General features: G+C 41.1%; 2 protein-coding genes across 6 annotated transcripts; one reads left to right on the top strand and one right to left on the bottom strand.

The window, feature by feature from the left end:
- Positions 1–260: 260 nt before the first annotated feature.
- On the top strand, positions 261–24,710 carry RTF2 (replication termination factor 2). 2 transcript variants are annotated; one of them, XM_012570305.5, is made up of 9 exons: positions 261–412; positions 1,020–1,114; positions 1,740–1,833; positions 2,801–2,940; positions 4,053–4,131; positions 19,157–19,270; positions 21,596–21,650; positions 21,752–21,835; positions 23,273–24,710. In XM_012570305.5, exons 1-9 carry the CDS (start codon positions 344–346, stop codon positions 23,455–23,457), a joined length of 915 nt encoding a protein of 304 aa, XP_012425759.5. In that variant the 5' UTR covers positions 261–343; the 3' UTR covers positions 23,458–24,710. The 2 variants fall into 2 exon arrangements, with proteins under 2 accessions (XP_012425759.5, XP_002199271.5); XM_002199235.6 differs by having other exon boundaries at positions 21,743–21,835.
- Positions 7,162–15,618, bottom strand: LOC105758723 (beta-1,3-galactosyl-O-glycosyl-glycoprotein beta-1,6-N-acetylglucosaminyltransferase 7). 4 transcript variants are annotated; one of them, XM_030288483.4, is made up of 6 exons: positions 15,438–15,618; positions 12,584–12,885; positions 11,883–12,087; positions 10,282–11,312; positions 9,774–9,869; positions 7,162–9,060 (listed from the first exon to the last, which is right to left on the bottom strand). In XM_030288483.4, the coding sequence occupies exons 4-6, from the start codon at positions 11,255–11,257 to the stop codon at positions 8,834–8,836; spliced, it is 1,299 nt and encodes a 432-aa protein (XP_030144343.3). In that variant the 5' UTR covers positions 11,258–11,312; positions 11,883–12,087; positions 12,584–12,885; positions 15,438–15,618; the 3' UTR covers positions 7,162–8,833. The 4 variants fall into 4 exon arrangements, with proteins under 4 accessions (XP_030144343.3, XP_012425644.3, XP_030144344.3 ...); XM_012570190.5 differs by having other exon boundaries at positions 11,902–12,087; positions 15,438–15,617; XM_030288484.4 differs by having other exon boundaries at positions 11,902–12,087; positions 12,584–12,820; positions 15,438–15,617.
- Positions 24,711–24,815: the final 105 nt, after the last annotated feature.

The following is a 24,815-nucleotide window of genomic DNA, read 5'->3' as shown; positions in this document are numbered from 1 at the left end:
CGCCAGCCCCAACCGCCTGGGGAGCGCCTGGTTTGGGGTAAATCCTCCCAAAATGGGCGTCCCGGGGATTTCCTCATGGAAATGAGGGATAAACCCTCGGGAAAGGGGCGCTGGGAACAGCCCCCCCCGCGCTGAGTTGGTGCGTTCCGCGCTCCCCCGTCCCGCCGCGATGGGCTCGCCCGCCCCGCCCCGCCCCGCCGCCATGGCCACGCCCCCAGCCACCCGTTGCTAAGCAACAGTGACCGCCGCTAAGTGAGCGTTGCTAAGCAACGGCGTCATTGGAGTGAGCCGGAAGCGGCTCGGCGTGTCCGGAAGTGCGCAGGAAGGAGAACCCGGAAACGCCATGGGGTGCGATGGCGGCACCATCCCCAAGCGGCATGAGCTGGTCAAGGGGCCCCGCAAAGTCGAGAAGGTCCGGGCGGCGCTCCGCCATGGCTGCGGGGCGGGGCAGGCCCGGCCCGCCGTGCTGCGAGCGGGCCATGGCGTTCGTGGCGTCGGGGCAGCGCCGCGGGCCGCCCGCGGGCTGCGAACGGGAACGGGGCCGGGATGGGAGCAGGACTGGGCTGGCGGTGACAGCGGCTGGACAGAGCCCGGGGGACAGGAGGCCACTGGCGATTGTCCCCTGTGCCGGCACTGCTGCGGGGGATGGATGCTGTGTCCGGCAGAGAGACCTGGAGGGGCTGGGAAAGGGCTGGAGAATTCCTGAGGGAGATGGGAAGGGAATGGAGAGTTCCTGAGGGAGCTGGGAAGGGCTGGAGAATTCCTGAGGGGGCTCAGCCTGGAGCAAAGGAGGCTCAGGGGGCCCTTGTGGCTCTGCACAGCTCCTGCCAGGAGGGGACAGCCGGGGGATTTGGGATCATCCCAGGGAACAGGGACAGGAGGAGAGGGAACAGCTCAGGGTGGAACCAGCAGGAATTTCCCCATGGAAAGGGGGTCAGGAATTGGAGCTGCCCAGGGAATGGTGCAGAACTCATCAGAAATATTTTTAAATAATTAATATTTTTTTTTTTCCCCTCCAGGTTGACAAAGTTGCTGAATTGGTGGCCAGGTGGTTCTACTGTGCCCTGAGCCAGGAGAAGCTGCGTCGGCCCATCGTGGCCTGTGAGCTGGGCAGGTGGGAATCTTTCCCTGGACACCTCAGGAGTTAAAAAAACAAATTATAAATATAAATAATAAATAAAAAATTAAATAATATAAAATTAATTTAAACATATTAAGATTAATTAAATATAAAAATATGAACTCAATTAAAAATCTATATATAGAATTATTAATACAAAATTAAATAATATAAAATTAATTAAAACTCTTTAAAAGTAATTATATCTAAAAATATGAAATCGATTAACATTCTAAATATAAAATTACAAATATAAAATTAAGTATTATAAAATTTATTACAATATTTTAAAATTAAATTTAATATAGTAATTACAGCATATATTATATTATATTGATATTTTCAAAATATTTAAATATATAATAAATTTAAATTATGGATATACAATTATAAATACAAAAATTATATAAAATTAATTTAAATATATTAAAATAAAATGTAATGTATTATATTAAATATTAATTATGTAATGTTTTATATTTTGATATATATTGAAATTAATTAAATATAAATTAAATATTTCATAGAAATACAAAATCATTTGAAATTATAAATATAAAAGTATAAATACAAACCATTATGGCAGCCCAATATAACCAGTGGAGTTTTTATGTTCCAGGTTGTACAACAAAGATGCCATCATTGAATATTTGTTGGACAAATCCCCTGATAAAACCCCCATGGAATCTGCATCCCATATCAAGAGCATTAAGGTAAACAGGTAGTGTTTAATGTGAGAAGTTAAAACAAAATGTTAGATTCACGAGTCAGGCTGTAAAATCTCCATTTGCTTGTGCTCCCACTATGGATTAAAGTGTTTAGACAACAAAACACAATAGCAAAAATATTAAGGATTTTTATCATGGCTCAGAAATCATGGGGGGAAAAGCTGGAGGTTTCACAGCGTGACCAAGTTGAGGAGACCTGAAAGACCACAGTGCCACACCCAGGCTGGTCAACACATCAGGGGTGGTGGCTCCACCACTGCAGAACTTTATCACCTTTCTGTAAAAAGCTTCTTCCTGATATCCAACCTCAATTTCCCTTGATATCCAACCTGTGTTTCCCTTGGTGCAGCTTGAGGCTGTGTGCTCTGGTTCTGTCAGTTCCTGGAGAAAGAGCCCAGCCCCTCCTGAGCACAGCCACCTTTCAGGAATGATGAGGCCACCCCTGAGTCTCCTTTTCTCCAGCTGAACACCCCCAGCTCTCTCAGTTGTTCCTCACAGGGTTTGTGTTCCCAGCCCCAGATCCTCACAGGGTTTGTGTCCCCAGATCCTCACAGGGTTTGTGTCCCCAGATCCTCACAGGGTTTGTGTTCCCACATCCTCACAGGGTTTGTGTCCCCAGCCCCACATCCTCACAGGGTTTGTGTCCCCAGCCCCATATCCACACAGGGTTTGTGTCCCCAGATCCTCACAGGGTTTGTGATCCCAGATCCTCACAGGGTTTGTGTCCCCAGCCCTATATCCTCACAGGGTTTGTGTCCCCACATCCTCACAGCCTCGTTGCCTCCTCTGGACACGCTCCAGCCCCTCTATGTCCTTCCTAAATTTGGGGAGCCAGAACTGGGCACAGCACTTGGCGTGTGCCTTCCCCAGTGCCCAGCACAGGGGAACAGTGACCTCCCTGCTCCTGCTGGCCACGCTGTTCCTGATCCAAATTTGTGTTTTTCTTTTCTAGAACGTGACAGAGCTGCAGCTGGTGGATAACCCAGCCTGGTGTGGGGACAAGGAGAGCATCAAGGGTGACAAGTACGATGACCTGCAGGCTGCACGCTTCATCTGCCCCGTGGTGGGGCTGGAGATGAACGGCAGGCACAGGTCAGGGCTCAGCCTGCAAACTGGGATGGACTGGGAATCCTGCCTGGGAAATGGAAATCATGTGCTCACCCACAGCTTGAAGGGGAATATCTGGCTGGCTTTTAGCTTTCAAGCTTGAACTTTCAAAGTTCAAGAGGCTTCTGGGTGTCCTTTCATGGTATATTCAGGAAGAAAGATAAAATTTAACCTTTTCCTGAATAAATTGAGATGTGTAATGAAGGGGTAGGAGCAATGTTGGCAGAGGAAAAAGTGCCTAAAGGCTGACTGAGGGCTAAAGCACAGGAGATGGGATGTGACCTCTCTTGGAGTCACATCAAGCAGTTGGAATCATGGATTGATTTGGGTTGGGAGGGACCTTAAAACTCCTCCAGTGCCACCCCATCCATGGGCAGGGACACCTTCCACTGTCCCAGGGGGCTGCAAGCCCCATCCAGCCTGGCCTTGGGCACTGCCAGGGATCCAGGGGCAGCCAGGGTGTCCCTCCCTCACAGCCAGGAATTCCTCCCCAGTATCCAGCCCTGCCCTCTGGCAGTTTGAAGCCATTCCCTGTGTCCTGCCCCTCCATCCCTGTCCAAACTCTCTCCATCTTTCCTGCAGCCCCTTCAGGCCCTGCAAGGCCACCCTGAGCTCACCCAAAGCTTCTTCTGTCCAGGTGAACAATCCCAGCTCTTCCAGCCTTTCCTCACGTTCTGTCTCTCCCTGTGTTAGGATCAGCCTGGAGATGGATTCTCAGTTCCAGCCCTGCACTATATCTGTATTTTATTGCTCTGGGGCAGGGGATTTCCTCACTGCTGGGTTTGGGCAGAGCAGCAACTTCTTTGTCACCTGTGGGGTGAGAAGAGGAGGAGTTCACAGCTTAATGATTGCAAAGAATTTCTTCCTCCAGAGAGGGATTAGCCAGGAGATCCTCAAGATAAATAAACCAAAATGCCTATTGTGTTGAATGTAGCCAATATTTTTCATTCATTTTTTACATTGTTCAAATTAATAATAAATTAATTACCCACTTAACTATGCTGATAGTTTGATTAGGTGCAAAAACTTGTAAAGAAGGTGTGCACAGATCTCTCTTAGTTCTCTTAAAATCATTATGTCTTGTGTTTTCTTTGAAGGTTTTGCTTCCTGAGAAACTGTGGCTGTGTGTTCTCTGAGCGTGCTCTCAAGGAAATCAAAGCAGAAGTTTGTCACAAGGTGAGTTTGGCCAGCTGTAGAAGCAGTAGGGCCATGTGTGTATTTATACAATTGCATGCTCTGCTCTAAAAAGGGAGTTTTTAATCTCAGTATGCAAATTGAAATGGAACTTGGGAAAGTTCTGTTCTGTGATGGCCTCAAGTATTTCTTCGCTGCCTTTTTAATTAAAAACTGATTCTAAATAATTATAAAAATGAGTATTTTTTTCTCAGAGTTTGATTTTGCAGTAACTACTTTTTTCCCAATATTTGGTACTAATTTCAGTTTTTAAAAGGGTGATTGGTTTGCTTTTGGGGGTTTTGTTGATTAGTAATTTTTTCTTCCTGAATGCACGTGGCTTGTGTTTTATCAGTATCTGTTCTGTGGTTAAACTGGTTGTATTTTCAGGTTAAATTTTGTATTTTTGAAGGACATTGGGTGTTGATTTTTTTTTTTATTTTTGGATGGGGCCAACTTTATAGAATTCTCAGCAGTTCTATAAATTATTGTAGAAAATACTGACCTAATTTCACATAGCTTGATCTCATTGTACATTTTTTGTAGCTAAGGACCATGATAAAATGAGCAAATACCTTTTTTTCCTATCACTACTTTCATTATCAGCAAGATTTGTGGTGAGGGTTGCCTCGCTTGGGCAGTTATTTAATTTCTGTGAACACCCTGATATTGTATAAAACATGGAGTATATTTATATTAAACAAGACCTGGGGAGGAAACACATTTTTCTTGGTAAATCATAGAATATTGTAAGGTTTGATCTCCTATTGCTGCTTTCAGTGCTCATTTTGTTCTGTCCTAATGGCCTTGTTTCCTCCTGGCAGATATTAATTTATTTTTAATGAGGTTTTTTTGTTTGCATTTAAATTTTTGTTGATGGATGGGTGTAACCAGAGCGTAAAATGCAGGAATGAGATGTTTTGTCCATGGTTTGGCCAGTCCGATAATTTTATAAAAACCAAATGAATTTCACATATTTTTCCCTGGCTGTTTTTTTCAGTAATGAGTATTTAGCATGCAGCTGGAAATTTTTCACAATATTCAGAAGGATTCTTCTAGAAATAATTAAATGGAATAATATTTAGTCTCTCATCCTCTCATGACTGGATTTTGCAGCTGAGAGAACACACTGAATAGGGTCAAAGAATTTGGCAGATTTTTGGGTGTATTCTGATGCTGTTCTTCAGGATCAAGGGGAGAAGAACTCTTCTGAAAGGAGCAGAGGGAAGTGGTTGCTGTGCTTTGTGGTATATCAGAGTTTGTTTAATTAGCAGCACATCCTGCATTTCTGCAGCAATGGGGCATGCAGGAAAAGGAGCTAATGAAGAAGGAAAATGAAGTATTGTGCATTGTATATGCTCAGATTGGAATCTTATTAATGAATAGAATACTCTTCTGATGATGTTAATACAAAAAAATTGAAATGCAGAATGTTTGAATCTTGTGGGCTGCCTCATACGTGTTTCTCCTGGTGCTAATTATTGCATTTTAGGAATTACAGTGATTTTGAAGCAAAATCTGTCTGTGAGACCCATGAGCCACAGGATTTTCTTTGTCCTGGCTTTGCCACCTCCTGTGTTTGGCCTGTGCCATCCCACCCAGTGTGTGCTGTCATGGGTGGGGTCAGCTGTAATTTATGTGTGAGGCCAGTCTTTACCTTGAAAATAAGCTGTTCTTCACATCTTAAGTAGCATTTTAAAGGTTCACCTTAAAGAGAATTTGAAGCCAGCAGAACAGTCAGACACTGGAGCAGTGTTGAGAGAAAGAGAGATTGTCTCTCACTGCCTGCAGGGTAACGCTCTGAACTGTCTTGCCAAAATGTAAAACTTCTTGGCTTTCAAAGATTTGTTGAAAGAGCAGTGAGAGCTTTTTAGTTGTGGTTTAAGCTGGAGAGCAGACTTGGCTGATGAAGTGCTGGAGACAAATTTTGTAGCTTCTACTTAGACTTTAAATAGTTGGAAAAGAGCTTTTGTCTGAAACAGAACAACTTAGGAGTGCAAATACATTTTGTAATATATTTTTACACAGAAGTGGATTTGGTTTGAGCTGTATTTTTGAGCTTTTGATCAGTAAGAAGGAAAAATTTAAACTCTCAACACTGTCACATGCTAAAATGTGACTTAGTCACATTCCAGTCAGCAAGAAGAGAAATAACTTTGCTCCAGATGTGGAATCTGTTGCAGCAGCTCTGCAGGTTGGGATTTCTGCTGCCTCCTGTTCCTCGGGAAGAATTATTTGTGATGAAATCTGTCAGTTTAAAACTTACATTTGGAGCAGGGTGTTTAATTCTCCACCAGCATAAAATTAAAGGAACAAGCAAGACTCTCTCTGCTCCCTCTTTGTGCATCTGCCGGGATGTTGGAGATAGCAAGTCTGTGGTGATCTCTGTGGGTCTGTGGATATTGCTGTGCCCAAATATTTTGGAATTTTTGTTCCAACTAGCTTGCAGATTCTTGCATGGGCAGTTTTTGGTGTCTGCTATTTGAGAGAAATTATGCTTTAATTTGGAAGCTGACTCTCTAAGAAGTTCCTATGGATATAAAATATGCTAGAAGTGGTGTGGGGACAGGATAGAGGTTATGGGATTGGTGCTGAAAATCCTTCTGGGGGTCACTTTGAAAGTTAAGGACAAAATTACATTTAAAATGTACTTTCTTGGATCGCTCCAAAGTTTATTTTGGACTTGTTTTCAGAGTCAACTAAACACAGACTTGAAATAGTGCCCTAACTATTCAGCTCTGTGCCATTTCAAACACTTAACCCCAGGTTTAATTTAGATATGAAGCTTTCTGAAACAGAATTTATGCCTGTGGCTGTCAGATCCAGAGCTGGGTGTGCAGCAGTGGTTCCTGGAACCAGGGTCACTTTGGCACTTTCTGCTCTTAGAGCACACAATTAACAAATATTTGCTGAGGTCTGAAAGTTGTGATTGATCAACTCTTAACATAATAACACAGAATTCCTGAAGGCTTTTCATGTGTGTTTCAAGGAGGTGATGTGATCGTGGTAACCACAATAATGAGTTGAATACCATTTCTTATTACTCGAGAATGGTTTAATAATGATTTTCCTAAAATTTTGTTTCAAACACAAAATCCTTTAAGCAAAGAAGGTCATGCTGCAAAGATATGCTGCAATTCCTGGGTTGACATGGATCAAGTTGTACCAAAATTGTATTTTCAGAGGCCTTTTTGTGCAGGTGTTTTGCCTGGTTCAATTTCTGCAAAAGGAGCCCATAATACACAGTGCCTGGCTATCGAATTTTTCATTTTAATTCAATTTGGAAATGATGTACAGTTGCTGTCTGTGATGGTGCCAGGGGTGAAAGCTGCAGACTGGATTGACTGCAATGATGGCAATAAGGAACCTTCCATTCCTCTTTAAAAGACATCATGGAGTGGATAAATCCTGGCAGTGCCCTACAGTGGACTGGAGAGAAATTAATTATGAATATTGCTATGATTAACACATGCCAGAGACCCATTAGCTTTAGTAATGGTTTGAAGACAGACTCTCAACAAGCTCAGCATGAACATATGCCTGGCTTTTATTTTCCTTTTCTTTTTTAGCCTTATTTCCTTGCATTAAAAAAAAAAAAGTATCTCCAGCAATATTTAGCCACAGGATAAGTCCTGGATTATCCAGGCAACCGAGCACAGGCCTTTGGGTTGAGTTTGTAAATAAATAGGGACCAGATGGCCTTTCTTTAGGTTAAAGTTCATTTGCAAGAAATGATGTTTCCAATAAACTTTTGTGGGAAAATGAGGAATAAAGTTCCAGCAACCTGGGAATGAGTTTGTAACAAGAAACTTTCATCTCCTGTTGTTGGGTCATTTGATTTTTTTGTGAATAGGCTCAATCTGTATCCAGTTTTCTTGTAAGAACTCAGGGATGTTTTGGGTGCATATTGAAGATTGCATTGAAATTGCTCCTTTTAAAATGAATTTTTATTTAATTTGTATTTCTAATTTGCAGTTTTTAATCGAGTGAGTTGTCCAGGTGTTACTGCACTTGCTGCAGGCTCTTTGCTTCTCTCAGTCAGGTACACTGGGATGGGAAAATGTTTGAAAAATGGATTTTTGCTCAGTTTTACTGTAATCCCTGGCCTCAAATTTTCCCTCTCCTTTCAGAGACTCAGAACAGAGACTTGGAGCTAAACATGTGTTGCAGGATCCTTCTGTTATTAGGAGCAAAGCCTGGGAAGGGCAGCAGTGATGTTGCCATGCTACAAAATGAAATTAGGGATGTGGCTGGCCATGGGAAACAAAAACAACCCCACACCCCTGCAGGGGCATGGGCTGTGTCACAAACTGGTTGTCACTTATGTACAAGCTCTGAAATTTTAGCATCAACTTCATTATTCAAAACATTTCATGAGACATTCAGTGGCCATGACTTTAATTTGTTATTTCTCCGTATTTAATCTTTGTTCAGGCACTGCTTCCATTTAATATGTTCATGCTTTGGCTGTGAACATGAGGAATATTGACTTTCCAGCTAAATAAGTCACTGACTGCATTATGAACTTCCCCCTTAATTTCAGCCATTCTTTGGGAATGAACCCGTTGCTACCGGAATAAACAAAACCCGTTTATTTAGGGAGTGCAGGATCGTGCTTTACCCTCCACGCACAGAGCGAAGCCGTGGCTGTAAATGTCCTTTTTTTCTGCCAGCTGCTGCAGATTTGCTGGGCAGGGGGCAGATCTCAGCCGTCCAGCTGCATGTTGAAGTGGCTGTGCTCCTGCAGGCGCCAGTGCTGCTCGATGGGCACCTGAGCCTGGCGCAGCACCTTGAGCCGCAGCCGCCGCTCCAGGCACTCCAGTGCCAGCGGGTCCCTGCCAGCCTCAAACTTGTTGGCAAACAGATGAGGGGACTCAATGATCCACTGCAGATCCCCCAGGCCATAAATGCAGATATCTCTGACGTAATGACCTGCACAGATAAAGCAGACAGGTGTAGCAGCAACGGGAAGCGTTTTTTAAAAATGAGTTTTTCACCTTCGGGTTTCTGCATAGAAATTGAGCTGGAGGATGATGCCACAATATTATAAAGACAAGGTTTATGTTTTACATAAATAGATGTTTGTTACCTCCAGCTGCTCTTCCCTGCAGCGTTGCTCTGCTTAATAAAATCTTGTAGTTGGGCATCAGATGTTCTGAGCTCCTGCTGGGATTCCCTGCTCAATCACACCCGGGCTCAGCTTGCACACTTAGGGATTTTAATTATTTCTGCATGCTTTCCTATCCTTTTTTTATTGTTGTTCAAATTGAAGGGACTTAAACCAATGTTGATAGAAGTTCCTGACAAACATCCTTGTCAGGTAAAGCCCCTCCACTGAAGTGATCAGATAAATTAGTGCATTTGTAATTAGGGGCTGAAAGAAGGTTTGTCAGTGTATGGATACTGTTCTCATCTCAAAATATATAAAATATGTATCTAATACATTAATATAACATACATCTCAAAATCTCTTTAATTGGATATAGTGCAGTAATTTTTAGGGTGTCTTGTTTTATTTAATACATCCAAAATAAATCATATATGACCACTGAGGCACATTTAATAGATGGTTTAAATAATATGTAATCACCAATTAATGCTCACCAATGAATCAAATTTAAGTTAATGATCAAAATTCACGTTACCTTTGCAGCCTTTGTGTGAGAGGCCTTCTTGATCTTTCCATTTAATAGCTCTTAGGTCTCCTTGCCAGCCTGCATTGGGTGTAGCCCCTGGAGCATCTTTAAAAACAAAAGGCTCTGATAAGATTCTTTTCTACTTATTGCAGCGAAAATTTTCACTGCTGGACACTTCTTAACTGCAGTCACATTAAGTATTTATTTAGATGCTTATGTCATAAGAACAGATACCATTCTCAGTATTATAGCTTTTTTTTAATTTCTTGAGAGCAAAACCTTTCATGCAGCAAAAAAAACTTTTTAACCAGAATTTTTCCAGCTCCTGGTCTGCACTGAAGTAGCCATTTCCTGCAATCAAGCTTTATTTCAGCCTCCAGATGAGGCTTTTCAAAGGGGCAGCAGCAAAGCTGAAGAAATGCCTTTATTTCTGCAATTCAGCTCTGAGCTCACAGCCTCTCCCTGCCTGAGGCCCTGCCCTGCTGGGGTTACTTGTGCAGAAATACCAAACTCTTACCAGGTAAACGATTGAGGGTGACCCAGTAGTGCTCATCAGGGCTGTAGGTGTCCCTGGACCACTCCAGCAGAGCTTTGGCTCGGGCATCGCTCAGCGTGAACTCCACAAAGTCCTTGGTGAGGATGTAATAGGCACTGCCAAAATAGATGGTCAGGTTATGTGGGGGCTGAGCTTTCCTGACCTTTGCTGGGTACACGTAGGGCACTCCAGAGTGCACATACTCCCTGTAGCTGACCTCTGTCCTGTGCTTCACATGCAGCGGCTGCACTATCCCAGGAGTGATATTTTTACCATTCCACTTGCTTTTTATGTATTGTATGATTTCTTTATTTGTTTTCAAGGGGTAATCTTGACCACACAGATTAATAACATAATTCCACTGAACTTTGGAGTTAACGAGGTCTCTCATGCAATTAATATCAGCTTGTAATCTTGAAAACCCTGCATAAACAACATGTTCTGTTTTTGAGGAAATAAAAATATTTTCAAAGCAGTTAACGATGTTCTGTACAGCAGTTTTATAATCTCTGGGTGACTTTTCATCAATGTGGATGCAGTAAATATTCTGAGGCATATAAATAGCTCTTAGCAGCCTCACAAACATTTCCAGCTCCTTGTGAATTGTAATAATGTACGCCAAGGAGAAATTTCCCTCTTCCTCTGACAGTGGTCTGGTGATAAAATGCAGAGTCTTGAGGACTGTGGAGCAGCTGCAGGAAGTCTGAGTGCAGCTGAGTGCTTTGGGCTGGTAGGACTTCTGACAAGAGTTTCCAATTTGAAAGGCTGCAGGTTTCCCCACAAAAAGAGCTGAGCAAAGTTCATCTGGGTAAAAGCCACACTCTGCTCTTCTGACACGGAACTTTTGGTCATTTGACTCGTCATAAAGCGGAACCTTTAGGTAAATGAAGGTGTAGATGAACATACAGACGGCAACACACACTAAAAATCTCGATTTCTTTGCATGAAGTGGGTTCATCTTTCACTTCCAGATCCTGTCTTCTTATCATAGTCCAGTTAAACATTCAGATCATCTGAAATAAAAAGTGAGACAGAGGGAAAGAACCTGTTTATTTTTTTTAATAGATGCCATGTTAGTGCTGCAGTTATAAATGTTGGGATTACTACCAGGAGGAACTGAGTGCACTCAGCCCTGGGAACGCAGAGCCACGAGGCAGGAATTTTGTCTTTCCAGGACAAAATGATCTCAAAATTATACAAAAGGCCTCAAAATGGCTTTGAATTCTTCACTGCTTGACCAAGGGGGGCTCAGCCCCTCAGGTGGGAGACTCCTGTGCTCGGAGGTGAGCCCAGGGAAGAAGTGAGCTCTGAGTGCTCAGGAGCAGCTGCTGCTGAGATTTCCTCAAGGCCTGGGAAACTTGAAGTTCTGCCAGAGGATCAGAATTCAGTAAATTAAATCAACAGAAAATTTATTAAATAAACAGAAGGAAGAGGCTAAAACGTAATCCACAAAATACACTGGGTTTTATCCTTATAAAGTCAGCTAATGTTTCTGACTGGGAGATTTTTATTTTTTTTTCCCTCTGCCATCTTTGTATCTGAGCTTTGGAAAGATGAACAAGGGGACAACACTAATTTCTTACTTTTGGTATTTGTGCATACCCTGAGATAAGGACACAACTGCCACTACTGGCATTCTGAGATAACCAATTTACAGCAGTATTTTAGCACAGGAGTTTTTCCATTGTTTGCCTTGTTGAATAGTCAGAAGAATGAGAGTGCAGCAGTCCTGAATCCCACAGCAATTACATGAAGTCTTTATCCTTGAAGCACTTGGTATCAAAATTCCTAGAGAAAAATACCAAGGAGAAGGTCCATCAACTGCCATTAAGCTTAACAGTTAATTTTAAAAACATTTTTATTTTATTTAAAGGTAATTCATTTTCTCTTCTTTCATTCAATGATTTTTTAGAATAAAATTTGCATTTCACCTTGAAATAGTTTACATTTTGCAGCTGTCAAAATCATGAAGTATTTAGCTTTACACAGGAACAGAGAAAAATATACTTTTATAAAGATTGGCTCATTAGAAGAATGCTGCTGTGGTTAGAAGGCTTGAGTGAAAAAGTGAAGTGAAAAATATTTTTTTTTAATTAAAAAAAATCAGTATCTCCCTTAAAAGCTTAAAATAAAGAGGGCATTGCAGTTAAAGCAGCAAAGAGGCATAAAAGTCAAAAAGCATTAAGAGCACACATTGAACCAAGGGAAGAGATCCTCCATATTCCCACATTTTTAAGATCTTATTAGGCTGTGGGAAGGAATGTATTTCTCTTTTGCTCCTTACTGCTATGTGCTGGATTTCTGCTGGAACGGTGCCTCCTTCCCACTGAGCACTGCAGAAAGCAGAGCTGGGTGTTAGGTGCAGGGCTGGTCCATTTTCCTGGGATGTTCTTTAGGCAGCTCAAAGAAAAGCAGGAGGAAATCAGCTCCCAGGAGAAGATTTTTGCCTTGGAGCTCCTCAGGGATGCGTTCACTGGGTAAACAACCTTGATGGGAGCACTCCATCCATCCGAGCAAAGAGCTGCAGAAATCAAATCCGTGTCAACCTTTGGATGCTGTGCAGAAAGCAGGAGAGCAGGGCTGCCACTGCAAGGTGAAAAGCAGGATTTCTGCATGAAAAATGAAATTAAATCCATCCCGTGCCAGAGCCTAGAGGGGTTTCTGCAAGGACCATGATGTACATAGCCAGGGGCTGGAACTGGGGAAACAGCAATTACCCTAATTACACAATACTACTTACATTTATGAAGAAGGACTAGCTTCTGCTCTAAAACTTCTATTTTGCTTTATATATATAACTATATTCTAAAACTTTAAATTGAAGTTTTCTACTATGTGATATCCCACACTTGTATTGAAACTACACACTTAGAATCTTAGTTCTATTATTTAATTTTGGAAGCTTTCTTTATGGCTTCAGGTTAAATGGAGTGTTCTCTTGGGGCTTAGTGTCTGATAGTACAGAAGGTTTAAAATTCCTAGCAACTAGGGCTCTAACAAACCCTGGACAAACTCTTAATTCTGAGGGAATAATTGGCAGGAGGACCATTGAGATTCCTCTGAATTAGTGAACATCACGAGATCTCTGGGATGTCACAGGGTAGGTTCATTCTGAATATAAGAATTACACTAAAAACAGCAGCCAGCTGCAAAAATATTTAGGATTTTATACCTGATTAAATACAAAACATCTTAACACCAAGATTGTGGGTTCAGTCCCTGTACGGATAATTTACTTGGGGGTTGAACTCTATGATCCTTGTGGGTCCCTTCCAACTCAGAATATTCTCTGAATCTATCCAGAATGAGGGTATTTGGCAGGTTTTTTTTCCTTAAATACATTTTGGGCAGGTTGCAAAGTGTAGTTCTACGGAGCCAAGCTGTAAGCTGCTTGTTTCATACACCTGAATTTTTATTAACCTTCAAGTAATAGCTTCTGGGGCTGTTTCAGGTTGTTAAGTGCTTGCCATGGATTTTTTCCTACTGGACTGTATGACTTGTAGAAACTGTATTTTTATGGCAGCATAAAAGTACACAAACACCCCATAATCAGGTAGGAGGCAGCAATTCCACTCCAGTGTTAACATATTTATGGGGAACTACAAGAACAGAATTTGCCATATTTCATCCTCGGGAGGATTTTGTGGAATGGAAGCTTAGAGCTGTCAGTGCCACTGGATAGGAAATTTGTTGTTTAGCAGGATTCTCTCAGCCCTGTCTGCTGGCAAGGATTATTATCCCAAATTTCCTGCTGCCCTTGAGGAACAAGAGATCCTGTTGGGAATGTCCACTGTCCATAATGACCCTGTCTGGGACTGTCTTGCCCTTGAGTCTTGTTATGTAAGAGTGCCATGACAGGTATTTTCTGTTAGCAGAATGTCTCTAAAACTCAGCATTTCTTACATTATGCACAGGTTTTCTAAATCTGGAGAATGAAATTGTATGAATTTTTAAAACTCCTGCCAGTAGTGTGTGACATTCTTGGAAAAAAAAACAAAAACACCAGAGATTTTCAAGCACTTTTGTGGATGCTTTTAAGGATATTGCTTAACAGAAAATTGTTGTAAGGCTAAGATACTCCATCTCAATTAACAAAGTAAACTCTAGAGGAAAGGGGAATTATGATGATGCCTGGAAAAAGCTGAAATGTCAGCTCAGCTCATTGAGACCCCATTAGCACAAACTGTGCGTTTTGGAGTAACAATCCTTTTGCTTTTTGCTGCTTCTCCTGCCCTTGCATTTAGGACTGCATCACTGCATCTCGAAACGTTCTGTTTCCTCTGAATATTAAAGTTTAGATCAAGTTTTTGCCTAATATTAAAGTTTAGATCAAGTTTGCTTCGTATGACCTCGTAATTTAGTGAGACAAATGACTTGGGAATACTTCATCTTCTAATAAAATGCTGGAAAAGCATTAAATACTTATTTCAACTTTTTCATAGCTGATTTCTTTTTGTTTGAAAGGTATTTACGTAGACATTTTATAAACAAGGGAAGGCTAATTCAATCCTTAAAAAAATGCTAAAATCAGTTCTTTTAAATGCTTTTCCCATTGCATTGTTTTTTTTGTCTAAAAGGGGGTCAGAATACAGAGTCTGCTTCTGGATTTTCAGATGCATTGAGTAAAAACATTTCTCCATCAAACCCAGTTATTTAAATAATTATTCAAAAACACTGCGTTAGAATTTACTACTACATATACAGCAAATTTCTGAAGTTTTAGCATTCATCTTTGCTATTTTAAATAATTATTTTCAAAACTGCTTTAGAATTTACTGATACATATGCAGCAAATTTCTGAAGTTTTAGCGTTCTTTGCTATTTTTCCTCTTGTCCTGTTATTTTTTTCCTTGTGTATTTGACCTTGTAGTAATTTAAAACAAACACAATGAAAACTATTTAAACCCTTAAGGTGCAGATCTGAAAAAAAAAAAAAAGTTGCATAAATACTGTGATTTTTATAATACAATTAGTAGCAACGACCTCCATCCTCCTGTACATGGGTCACAATGTAGAGAAGGGAAAAAAAAATATTAACCTGACTGCAGATTTGCGTGTTTTCTAAGTAAAAATGAGCATTTTACGTAAGGAAAAAAAGCCAGGAGCTGCATGCTGCGATGGAAGTGATGCAGCCTTACCTGGTCCAGAGGCAGCCGGGAGACAGCAGCATAATAAGGATGCCTGGGGGGCTCCTTGTCCTTCTGTCGCGACATTAACCATTAACCGGGAATGCTGCCATGTCCCGGCAATGTCACCGAGCTGCTGCTGAGCCCCCAAAGCCCCCCAAAGCCCCCCAGAACCCCCGAGCTGGGGCTGGAGCACTGCGAGCAACCTGCCTCCTCCTCCTCCTCTTCCTCCTCCTCCTCCTCCTCCCTCTCCTCCTCCTCCCCCTGCCCTTAACTGTTCGCCTGCCGAAACTTTCCAGCTGGCAGCAGAGAGTTCCATCCAGCAGGGAATTGCTGCTGCTGCTAAGAACACAATAAATAAAATATCTTGAAACCCTCTTATCCCAGCCCTCGCTTGGGATAAGCAGCTTTTAGCTTAGTTTTAGTTTTAGTTAGAAAGAATTAAGGTGTAAAGTGAAAGAATTAAATGTGAAAGAATTACAATATAAATGTAACCACCTCTGCAAATTAGGGATGGAGCCCTGAGTGAGCCGAGGAGATAAGAAATAAAGGGTTGGGATATAACTGCTGGCACTTCTGCAAAAATAGAGTCTGGCCCTGGTGGGTAAGGAGATAAGGAAGAGGTTTAAGTGTGACTGCTGGGTGAGCACTTCTGTAAGCAAAGGGCCAGGAAAATAAGAAGAGCTGATGCAAAAGGCTAGAAAAACAGATTGGTAATGGATAGGAAACAGAAGGACATCATAATTATCAATCACAGCTATAAACAGAATTTAATGTAGCAGTAAAGTGAGGTGTGTGATGAAGATGTGTGGTAGAACCACGTGCCATGTTTGTAACCCTGAGATAAAGAAACCACAAGTTCTATAAGACCCCAGCCCTTAGAACTCTAACTTTTAGATAAGCAAACAAACAAGGGCAGATGCCAGAATTGTAAAATTATAAAAGCCTGTGTGAAATGAACCACAGGCAGCAGTGCACAAGGAGGTGTTAACCCCTCCGTGTTCCCTGGTGCCAGAAAGGTGTACCTGCTGTGCAGCAGGTTGTTTTGAATCATCCTTCACACACCCAGTGTTTGCTGCTACAGCCTTTTAAAGGTTCTTTAAGAAGTGGAAAGTTAAACTTAAACGTGCTGGGATTGGGAAGAAAGATCCTGATTAAAATACCATGTTGGTCAGAAATAAAGGGAGAGAAAACCTCAGAGTAAGTTAGGGCATAGCTGCAGGTATGACAGGTACAAAATTATCAGTGATTTTAGGAGAAACTGTAAACTGAGGCTTTTTCTTGAACTCGTTTTGAAGTAGCTGCTGTGGCTTCTGAGTGAAGTTCACATTTTGTGAATCACTAGGTGGGAAATTTCCACTGCTCCCAAGTTGTCCTTTACTCTCTGACCTATTGCATGTCTGTGTTGGGTGACAATGTAAAAAAAAAAAAACATGTTCAGCAAATCTTACACTCCTGGACTTTTAATGGCTAAACCTCTGGAAAATTCTCTCTCTTAAAACAAGTTTTATTTAACTGTGGCAAGCAAAAATAATCTTTAATACATGAGGTTGTTTGGCTGGGAGATGAACAGTGAGATGCTCCATGAATGGTCAATCCTCCTCCTAAATGTCCCTTTTAAAGAGGGACATTCAGGTTGTGGCCATCCATGTCCCATATCCTGGTGGGAATTGTGCATTTCCCAGCAATGGTGATGTTCAGGAAAACTGCAGGAATTTACTGTTCAAATGTGAGAAAGAGCTTTAGGTTTCTCTGAAGACATCAGACTGTAACAGTGGTGTAAATATTTAGACATGAAAACATATTTGCCTGTTGTTTATTTGTATTACATTAAGACTGGAGTAGTCATGCACGGAACTACATTTTAGATGCTATAAAAATAAATGTGTCAATGTAGAAATAATGTACAACTCTTGTCTTAGGCAGCTGAAACTGTAAGCTCTACAATTTGGAAGTAATCTTAAATTAAGAGTTCATTACTACTTTAAAAATCCTGTATTTTATACTTTAGGAATGATAAGAGCTGTGTCATTTAGAAATGTCCTCTATTCAAGGTGCTAAAAACTTCAGCAAGTACCTTCATCTGTATTTAAAGGTCCAAGATAAACAAGGAACAGCAGAGGAGACCCTGTGATATTACAAACCAGACATCTGCCCCATGACCTTAATTAATCTGAAGGAAGAAACATCTGAATTTGCAGAACTGAAACTTCTTTCTGCTTTTTATCTCATTAAGATGTTTGGAAGGGTATGGTCTCTGACATAATCCAATATTGTCATGGCAAAAATTTTTTTTCGGGGAATGAAAAGAACACTGTCTTAATTTCCTTGTTTCTTGTAAATACTTTTCAGTTTTGAACAATTCTGCCTTTGTTTTCCAGATGGGAACCTGGATTTGCTTGCTCTTTTAAAAGACAGCATTTAATGAAATTAGTGTCAGCTGACAAAACATATTTGAAAAATGCTGTATTAGGAACCACCCTAGAAAAGAAATTGTGGGGCTTCTAGAAATGAATTTGTGGGGCTTCTTTAGAATCAAGTCAGTTGCCAGCTCCTGCCCCAGAATGAAGACTGAAATTCTTCATTTTGGAGCCTTCTCACTCCCAAGTGTGAGATCACACCAGGCTGGGCTTTGTCATTGAGTAGAAATGGAAAAATGTGGGCTACTCCCCCATTTCTTGTGTGTGACTTTTCCTCTTCCTGCCTGATGTCCTGTGCCTCTCTCTAACCCCTGGTTCATTTTTGAAGCTGTGCTCAGCACTTGAGCAAAGTCCTGCCCATATGTCCTTTCATTTGTTTAATTCCTACTGCAAATACAGGAGTAACCTTTCTAGACCTTAGTTTAGAAAAAGAAGAGTAATGGCAGAGGCAGGATTATAAATTAATCTTGCAGATTAATAGAAAGCTTCTGCATTTAACAAAATAACCTGAAAAACTCCTGAAACCAACCAACAGAAACCCAAAACAAAAACAAACAACCCCCTAAAACAACAACAAAACAAAACAAAAAAGCAAATTGAGATCTTGGACAAGAAAACATCATGGTCAATGGGCTGGTACATCAAATGATTGCAAATGTGCACAGGAAAACATCTGTGCCTTCAACCATGAAACAAATGTGGAGGTACACAGAGCACATTACAGCCATTATCCAGATTAATTTATGAAAGTAGTTGGAAACTTGGGAGTGTTTGATAAATCAGATAAGGGTACAGTCTCTGTGATACAATCCAGCGAGGCAGCAAGGCAAGGGTAATGAATTATTCTGCTTTTATGACTCCTTTTTGTTCCCACAGTAAAATAAAAATTAAAAAAAAAAACTACCCAAAAGACCCTCCAAAAACCCCTTCATGTTTTCCTGTCTACCAGCTGAAGAGAAAAATTTGCTGTCTATTCCACATGTAGAGGAATAACAGCTTTGCTCCCATCAGTTGTTGTTTCTTACCTCACTAAGGTGAAAGACAAATTCTAGAGCAGAATGGCATCAAAATATTAATCAGATGCACTCATTAACTAAAAATCAGAAAGTTCTTTTTGGTTTTAGCTGTGGGGTTCAGTAAATTGAGTAGATTCTAATTAGGAATACTTTTAACTACATTTGTGCCTTGTAAAACAAGGATCCCATGAACAGAAAATGCACAAAGGAAAAAAAAAAGAATTAGTTCAGAGTGTTGTATATAGGAAACAGCAAAATAAATGTGCAATTTTGTCCTTTCTTTTCTTTCATGAAGTGTGGTGCTCCCTTTCAAGAGGAAGATGTGATTGTCCTTAATGGTAATAAAGAAGATGTGGAAATTCTGAAGAAAAGGATGGAGGAAAGAAGACTTAAAAGTAAATCAGAAAAGGTAAGATTTTTATACATTATAAAATTGGAAGAATTCTTGTCTGCAGTGAATCTGCTCTTAGATTTGCTGATCTTTATAAAGATGGAAGAATTTTCTCCACGAGCTGTGTGGTATTTAAACACTACCTTGGAAAGCAATGGGGTTTTTTGTGTATTTGGGCAATAACATCTTGAAGTTTTACATTCTAAACTTTCTTCTGACCTTGTGCACTCAAAATAGACTCTTGCAGCAATATTTCAGGGTTTTCTTGAAATGAATTCATTCTAGTAACGAGCTACATCATCCCTGTATTTCTTGTGGCAGTTCCTGATGACAGCATCAATTTTTTTGATCTGATTAAATAAGATCAAAACATATCTTACAAAATAAGATCTTTTCTTGGCCTCTGTCACAAACAGGATGTTGGGATTTGTGCATTCCTGGGCTGTTGCTGTAGGAGTGTGAAAGTTGATCATGTTTTGTGGTTCTCACAGTCCTCAGCAGTCATTGCTCCCCTAAATCCCACCGTGCTGTTGAGGCCTTTGCATTTTATATCTGCCCAGGTAAAACGCAGTGGAAATGAAATCCTTGCAGCTCTGCCCTGGGAGCTGGGAGTTGTTCTGTGCTGCTGAGCTGTCAAATGACACTTTTCCATTTGCTGTTTTGCCCTGAACTCCCTGGAGGATGCCAAAGCAAGCAAACCTTTAGTGTTGACTCAGGTCAGGGTGCTCAGACTTAGCTGGATCACAGAAACATAAATCATAAATCTGATGCTTTCAGCCTCTGAGACTTGAGATGGAGCTTTCATCCCTTGATTTTGCCATGCAAATATTTCCCTGGTTTGTTTTAAAACAAATGCTTGTTTACTTGCTGGGGAGAATATGATTCCTTCTCATCACAGGGGCTTTATTCATCTGTGCCAGTGCAGCATCACTGGGCATGGGCAATACATCAAAAGAATGCTTTTCCATAAAAATCCTGCTGTTCTGTTTCCTGTTTTTCATAGTCTCTGCATCTCATATCTGATGGCTTCTGGCACAAGAGTGATAATCTCATGGTGTGTGTTCAGATGGTTTTTTCTTTTTTTTTCCCCCTCAGTACTCGGTAGTTAGAAGTTTGGGGAAAAAATAAATTCATAATTTGTTGCTAGACTGTTGCAGATCTCAGCAGATGAGTGAGTGGTTGGTTGCATTGGTTTTGTTTAGAAACAGGGCCCTAACAAAGCACCTGTATCTTTGGAGGCAATAACTTTGAATAATCTGGAAGGTGATGCTGCCCACAATTTCTGCACAGCCAAGTACCTGAGTGTGCAGGGCAGTTGTGGTTTTTTGGGTGACAGCACAAAAGGACACCGTGCCCCAGTCCTGGGGCTCTGTGTGCCCTGGGGGAAGATGCAAATGGGATTTGTTTGGTTAGTGGAGAATGACAGGACAGGATTTGCAAATCTCTCAGCCTCCAGTGGTGACCTTGGTGCCCCAGCTGGTCCCTGCAGCTGGAACCAGCTTCTGCTGTCCTACACATCTGAGACCTGGGAGCCCCAGGCCCAGTGGCAGCACAGTTCCCACTTCCCTTCCCTTCCCTTCCCTTCCCTTCCCTTCCCTTCCCTTCCCTTCCCTTCCCTTCCCTTCCCTTCCCTTCCCTTCCCTTCCCTTCCCTTCCCTTCCCTTCCCTTCCCTTCCCTTCCCTTCCCTTCCCTTCCCTTCCCTTCCCTTCCCTTCCCTTCCCTTCCCTTCCCTTCCCTTCCCTTCCCTTCCCTTCCCTTCCCTTCCCTTCCCTTCCCTTCCCTTCCCTTCCCTTCCCTTCCCTTCCCTTCCCTTCCCTTCCCTTCCCTTCCCTTCCCCTCCCCTCCCCTCCCCTCCCCTCCCCTCCCTCCCCTCCCCTCCCCTCCCCGTCCAGTTATTGACAGGTACCCAGGAGGGATTTTTTTTTATGGACTAAACAAAATTTAGTGGATACAAGATTCCAGATTCTTCTGACATTTTTATTGAAAAACATCTTTACTTATTACAATTAATTGTGTCTTATTAATGTTGTGCAATTTACTGTCCTGCTGAGTGAGTTCAGATTATCAGTTAATGAGAATTACACCCCCACTTTCAAAGTATGCAAACCAAAATATTAAATACAGACAAATCCAATTTTGTCCTGCACACTTTTCTTTAATGTAACTGCAGGGTTCTCAAGATTATTATTTTTTCCATGTAGAAATAATACAAAAAATGTGGAAGTAAGAGTTCTAATGGGTGAGAATTTAAAAGGTACTGAATTCAGCTGTGTGTCTATCAAATACAAACTGAGTTTTATCTCCTTTCAGTCAGTTACAGATTTCTGCTTGTGTTGTTTCAGAAATCAAAGAAAGGCAAGACAGCAGCAGCAACTGCTCAGCAAGAGCCCTCTGCAGGTAACACAGCTCCAAATTCTGGGTCACCTTCTGAGCCTTGAAGCTGTCAGGATTTCATTTTTCTGTTTTATAAAATTTATTTAATTTTTTAGATTCTCCAGGTCCTTCGAAAGCTAAGGGTGGAAAGGATTGTGTCAATTCCAGCTCTGGGGAAAACAGGCAGATTATCTTCACCAAAAGTTCAGGTTGGTGGTTGATACTGATGTGAAAATGGGACCAGATTTGCTTGTTTATGTCATTCTAATACTGCTTTAAGTTGGGAACCTGGCTTAATGGGATTAGAGATTCTTATTTACACGCTCCTGGGTTTGGTGTGTCTGTTACAGTTTCTTGATGTACAGGTGATCAAAATCTATGTTATGGCATTTTATTTGGATTAATTTTGTTAAAAACACCTGATTATTTAACTTTTAATCCTCTGTTTTACCTGCTGATTTTCTGTCTGTCCTTGGGAACACTGGAATAGAACTTTAGGATGAGCTGATGAACCTACAGCAGCCTTGAAGCTTTGAGTAAACTTGGCAGCCCTTAAATCCAAAGAATGGTGCCTTCTCTTTATTTAATACCTATTCTGCTATTTAATGTCCCCAGACTGATTTTTTCAAACAGAATGGGTACATTTTAAGGTCAGTCTGAAGTTTTTGTGGGAAGAATTAAACCCTGTACCTTAAATCAGAATAATTTGAAGAATCTGAGAATGATGATCTGTAGATAAACTGGGAGAAGCTGAAATTCCGTCAGCAGTGCTTGACCTGCCCTCTGCTGTTTGCTTTTATACAGGAGAGACTTTTAAAAATATTTCATCCCAGATGATGAGAATTGCTCCTGCATGTTGAGCAACCTCGTAATTCAAATAATATTAATAAATTTTATATTTCCTGAGGGAGTAAAAGGGAAAAAAAATGCCTTTTGAAACTGTTTCTGTTGGGGTTGCACACCCAATTCTGTGGATTTGGGGTTGCACACACAATTCTCTGAGGATTTAGCGTTGCACACCCAGTTCTGTGAGAATTTGGGGTTGCACACCCAATTTTTGGGAAACCCTGTGCCCGGGTTTGACTCAGGATGTTGAGTTTCTGCTTTAATTTCTCTGCACCAGAGACTTGGCTTTTTCAAACACCATCCTACAACTTGGGAGATGAAATAGTAAAAAAGAAAAGGGAATTTTATGTAGCAGTAGATAAAATACACTGAGAAAAATGGTATCAGAAACAGAGGATGGGCATTTCCCCACTGCAGAGATAAAATGACGCAGACCATCGTTGTTGGTCATAACTTTGCAAAGAAAAAGGGGGACAGAGGGATCCCCTGGGGAGGGGTGTGGCACAAGTTCAGCTTTTGGGATTTGGGAGCTGATTTCCAAACAAAACTGCAGGCTGCTGGGGGCTTTCCTGTTGCTAAAGACCAGAGCTCAGCCATTTTTCACTTGGAGGAATAAATGTTGTCAGTGCTGAGTTGCAGTGCAAGAGATTTGCAGAATTCCTCTCTCAAGATTTCTAAATGTATTTTGAGTGAGATTTCTAAAAGCTGGTGCATCCATATGGGAGATATATATGAGAAAAATGCATATATTTTAATTTTCCAACGCTGTCGTGCTTCATTCTCTTCCTTTTTCCCCTCAGAGAATGGAAACCCATCTGTCCCAGGAAAAGTCAATAAAGCTCCTTCCACCACCACCAAGAGATCCATTGCAGACAGCGAGGACAAGTCTGAGGCTTACAAATCTATTTTTACAACTCACAGCTCAGCCAAACGTTCCAAGGAGGAGTGTTCCAACTGGGTTACTCACACAGCTTACTATTTCTGAAACAATCAGGAGCATCCCTGGCTCCTTTCCTCCCCCGTGGCTCCCTCTGTCCAGCTCTGCTGAGAACTTTTGTGCTGATCTGCTCCTGCCTGGAATTCCTCTGTAAGTTGGTTATAAACCTGTTGGTAGCTGGAGAACCTGTGTCAGCTGCAGTTTCTGTTAAATAAGAAGCAGACCGGCAGAATCTGTGTTGTAGCAGCAGATTTCATTCTGAAATGTTGGAATTTTTGCACAAAAATTCTCCTTTTCTTCTCCCAGTTGGATGTTGTCATCCTCAGTCACAATGTCCTCTGAAAGAGGAGGAGAGGAGAAATTCCTGCTCCCCTCCTCTGTTGATTTGTGCCACAAAATAATTGTGTAATTACAGTTTTCAGTGTATTACTACGGATTTCAAACCCTCTGTAACTTTCTGACAGCAAAAATAGAAATAATGCCTCTTTTTTTTGTCCAGCTAACTGAGCCCTCAGTAGCACTATGTATTTCTAAAAGGTTCTGCAGGTATTTTCAAATAATTTAACTTTTGACAGAGTAAATGAGAGCACAGCCATGAAAATGTTTGTGCAACATCCCTGTCCATATTGCTGTTTCTAACAGCAGAATATTCCCTTGTTAATGTTTGAATCCCATAATACTCACCAGAGGGAAGGCTGGAAGTTTTTCACTTTCCTCTCTCCCTCTTTTAAAATTGAAATCTGCTTTTCTAATCTTGGCACAAACGAACCAGAATAGAAATGCAGAAAGTAGGAGGCTTTTAAAACCACTGCATGATGTTGCCTTGTTACCTTTGTGTGTGAAAATGATTAATTATCCTTGTAATGTAATTTTAAAAGTGTCCCCATTTATAATTGGCGGTAGTTTACCTGCAGATTCAAATGCTGTGTTGATATTTGCATAGGTGGTCTCCATGATTCAAACAGCTTGAATGAAACTGCTGGGATTTTATTATTCTTTTGATAGGTATAATTAAAAATTGGTTTGCTGTAGAATTTATTTGGTGGTAAGAATTTTTTGTTTTCCAGAGATGGGAGCACATCAAACAGTTTGAGGTTTGCTGGATCTTCCAGGAAGCATTCAGGCACACTTTGTATGCATGGCTAGAAATCAGTTTTGTTCTCCTTGTTCTGTATTCTTTTCATTATGATCCTTTATTATTTGTTGCCTACAGAAAAATGAAGTTTCTGTACTAAAGGTGTCCCATATTAGGGCTTTTATTTGCAGTTTAATTCTGTTTGACAATACATGTTAAAATCCTATTGGTGTTTTATGAGACTGCACTTTTCTTCTACTTCCAGCAGTTATAAATCCTAAAGGGAATTAATTTTATACATTTGATTTAGTTAATACTTTGCTAAAAATAC

This window comes from Taeniopygia guttata, chromosome 20, assembly GCF_048771995.1.
Source record: "Taeniopygia guttata chromosome 20, bTaeGut7.mat, whole genome shotgun sequence".
NCBI classification, from domain to species: domain Eukaryota; kingdom Metazoa; phylum Chordata; class Aves; order Passeriformes; family Estrildidae; genus Taeniopygia; species Taeniopygia guttata.
The sequence above is the reverse complement of the archived record's forward strand: the minus strand, read 5'-3'. Positions and strand labels throughout refer to the sequence as shown.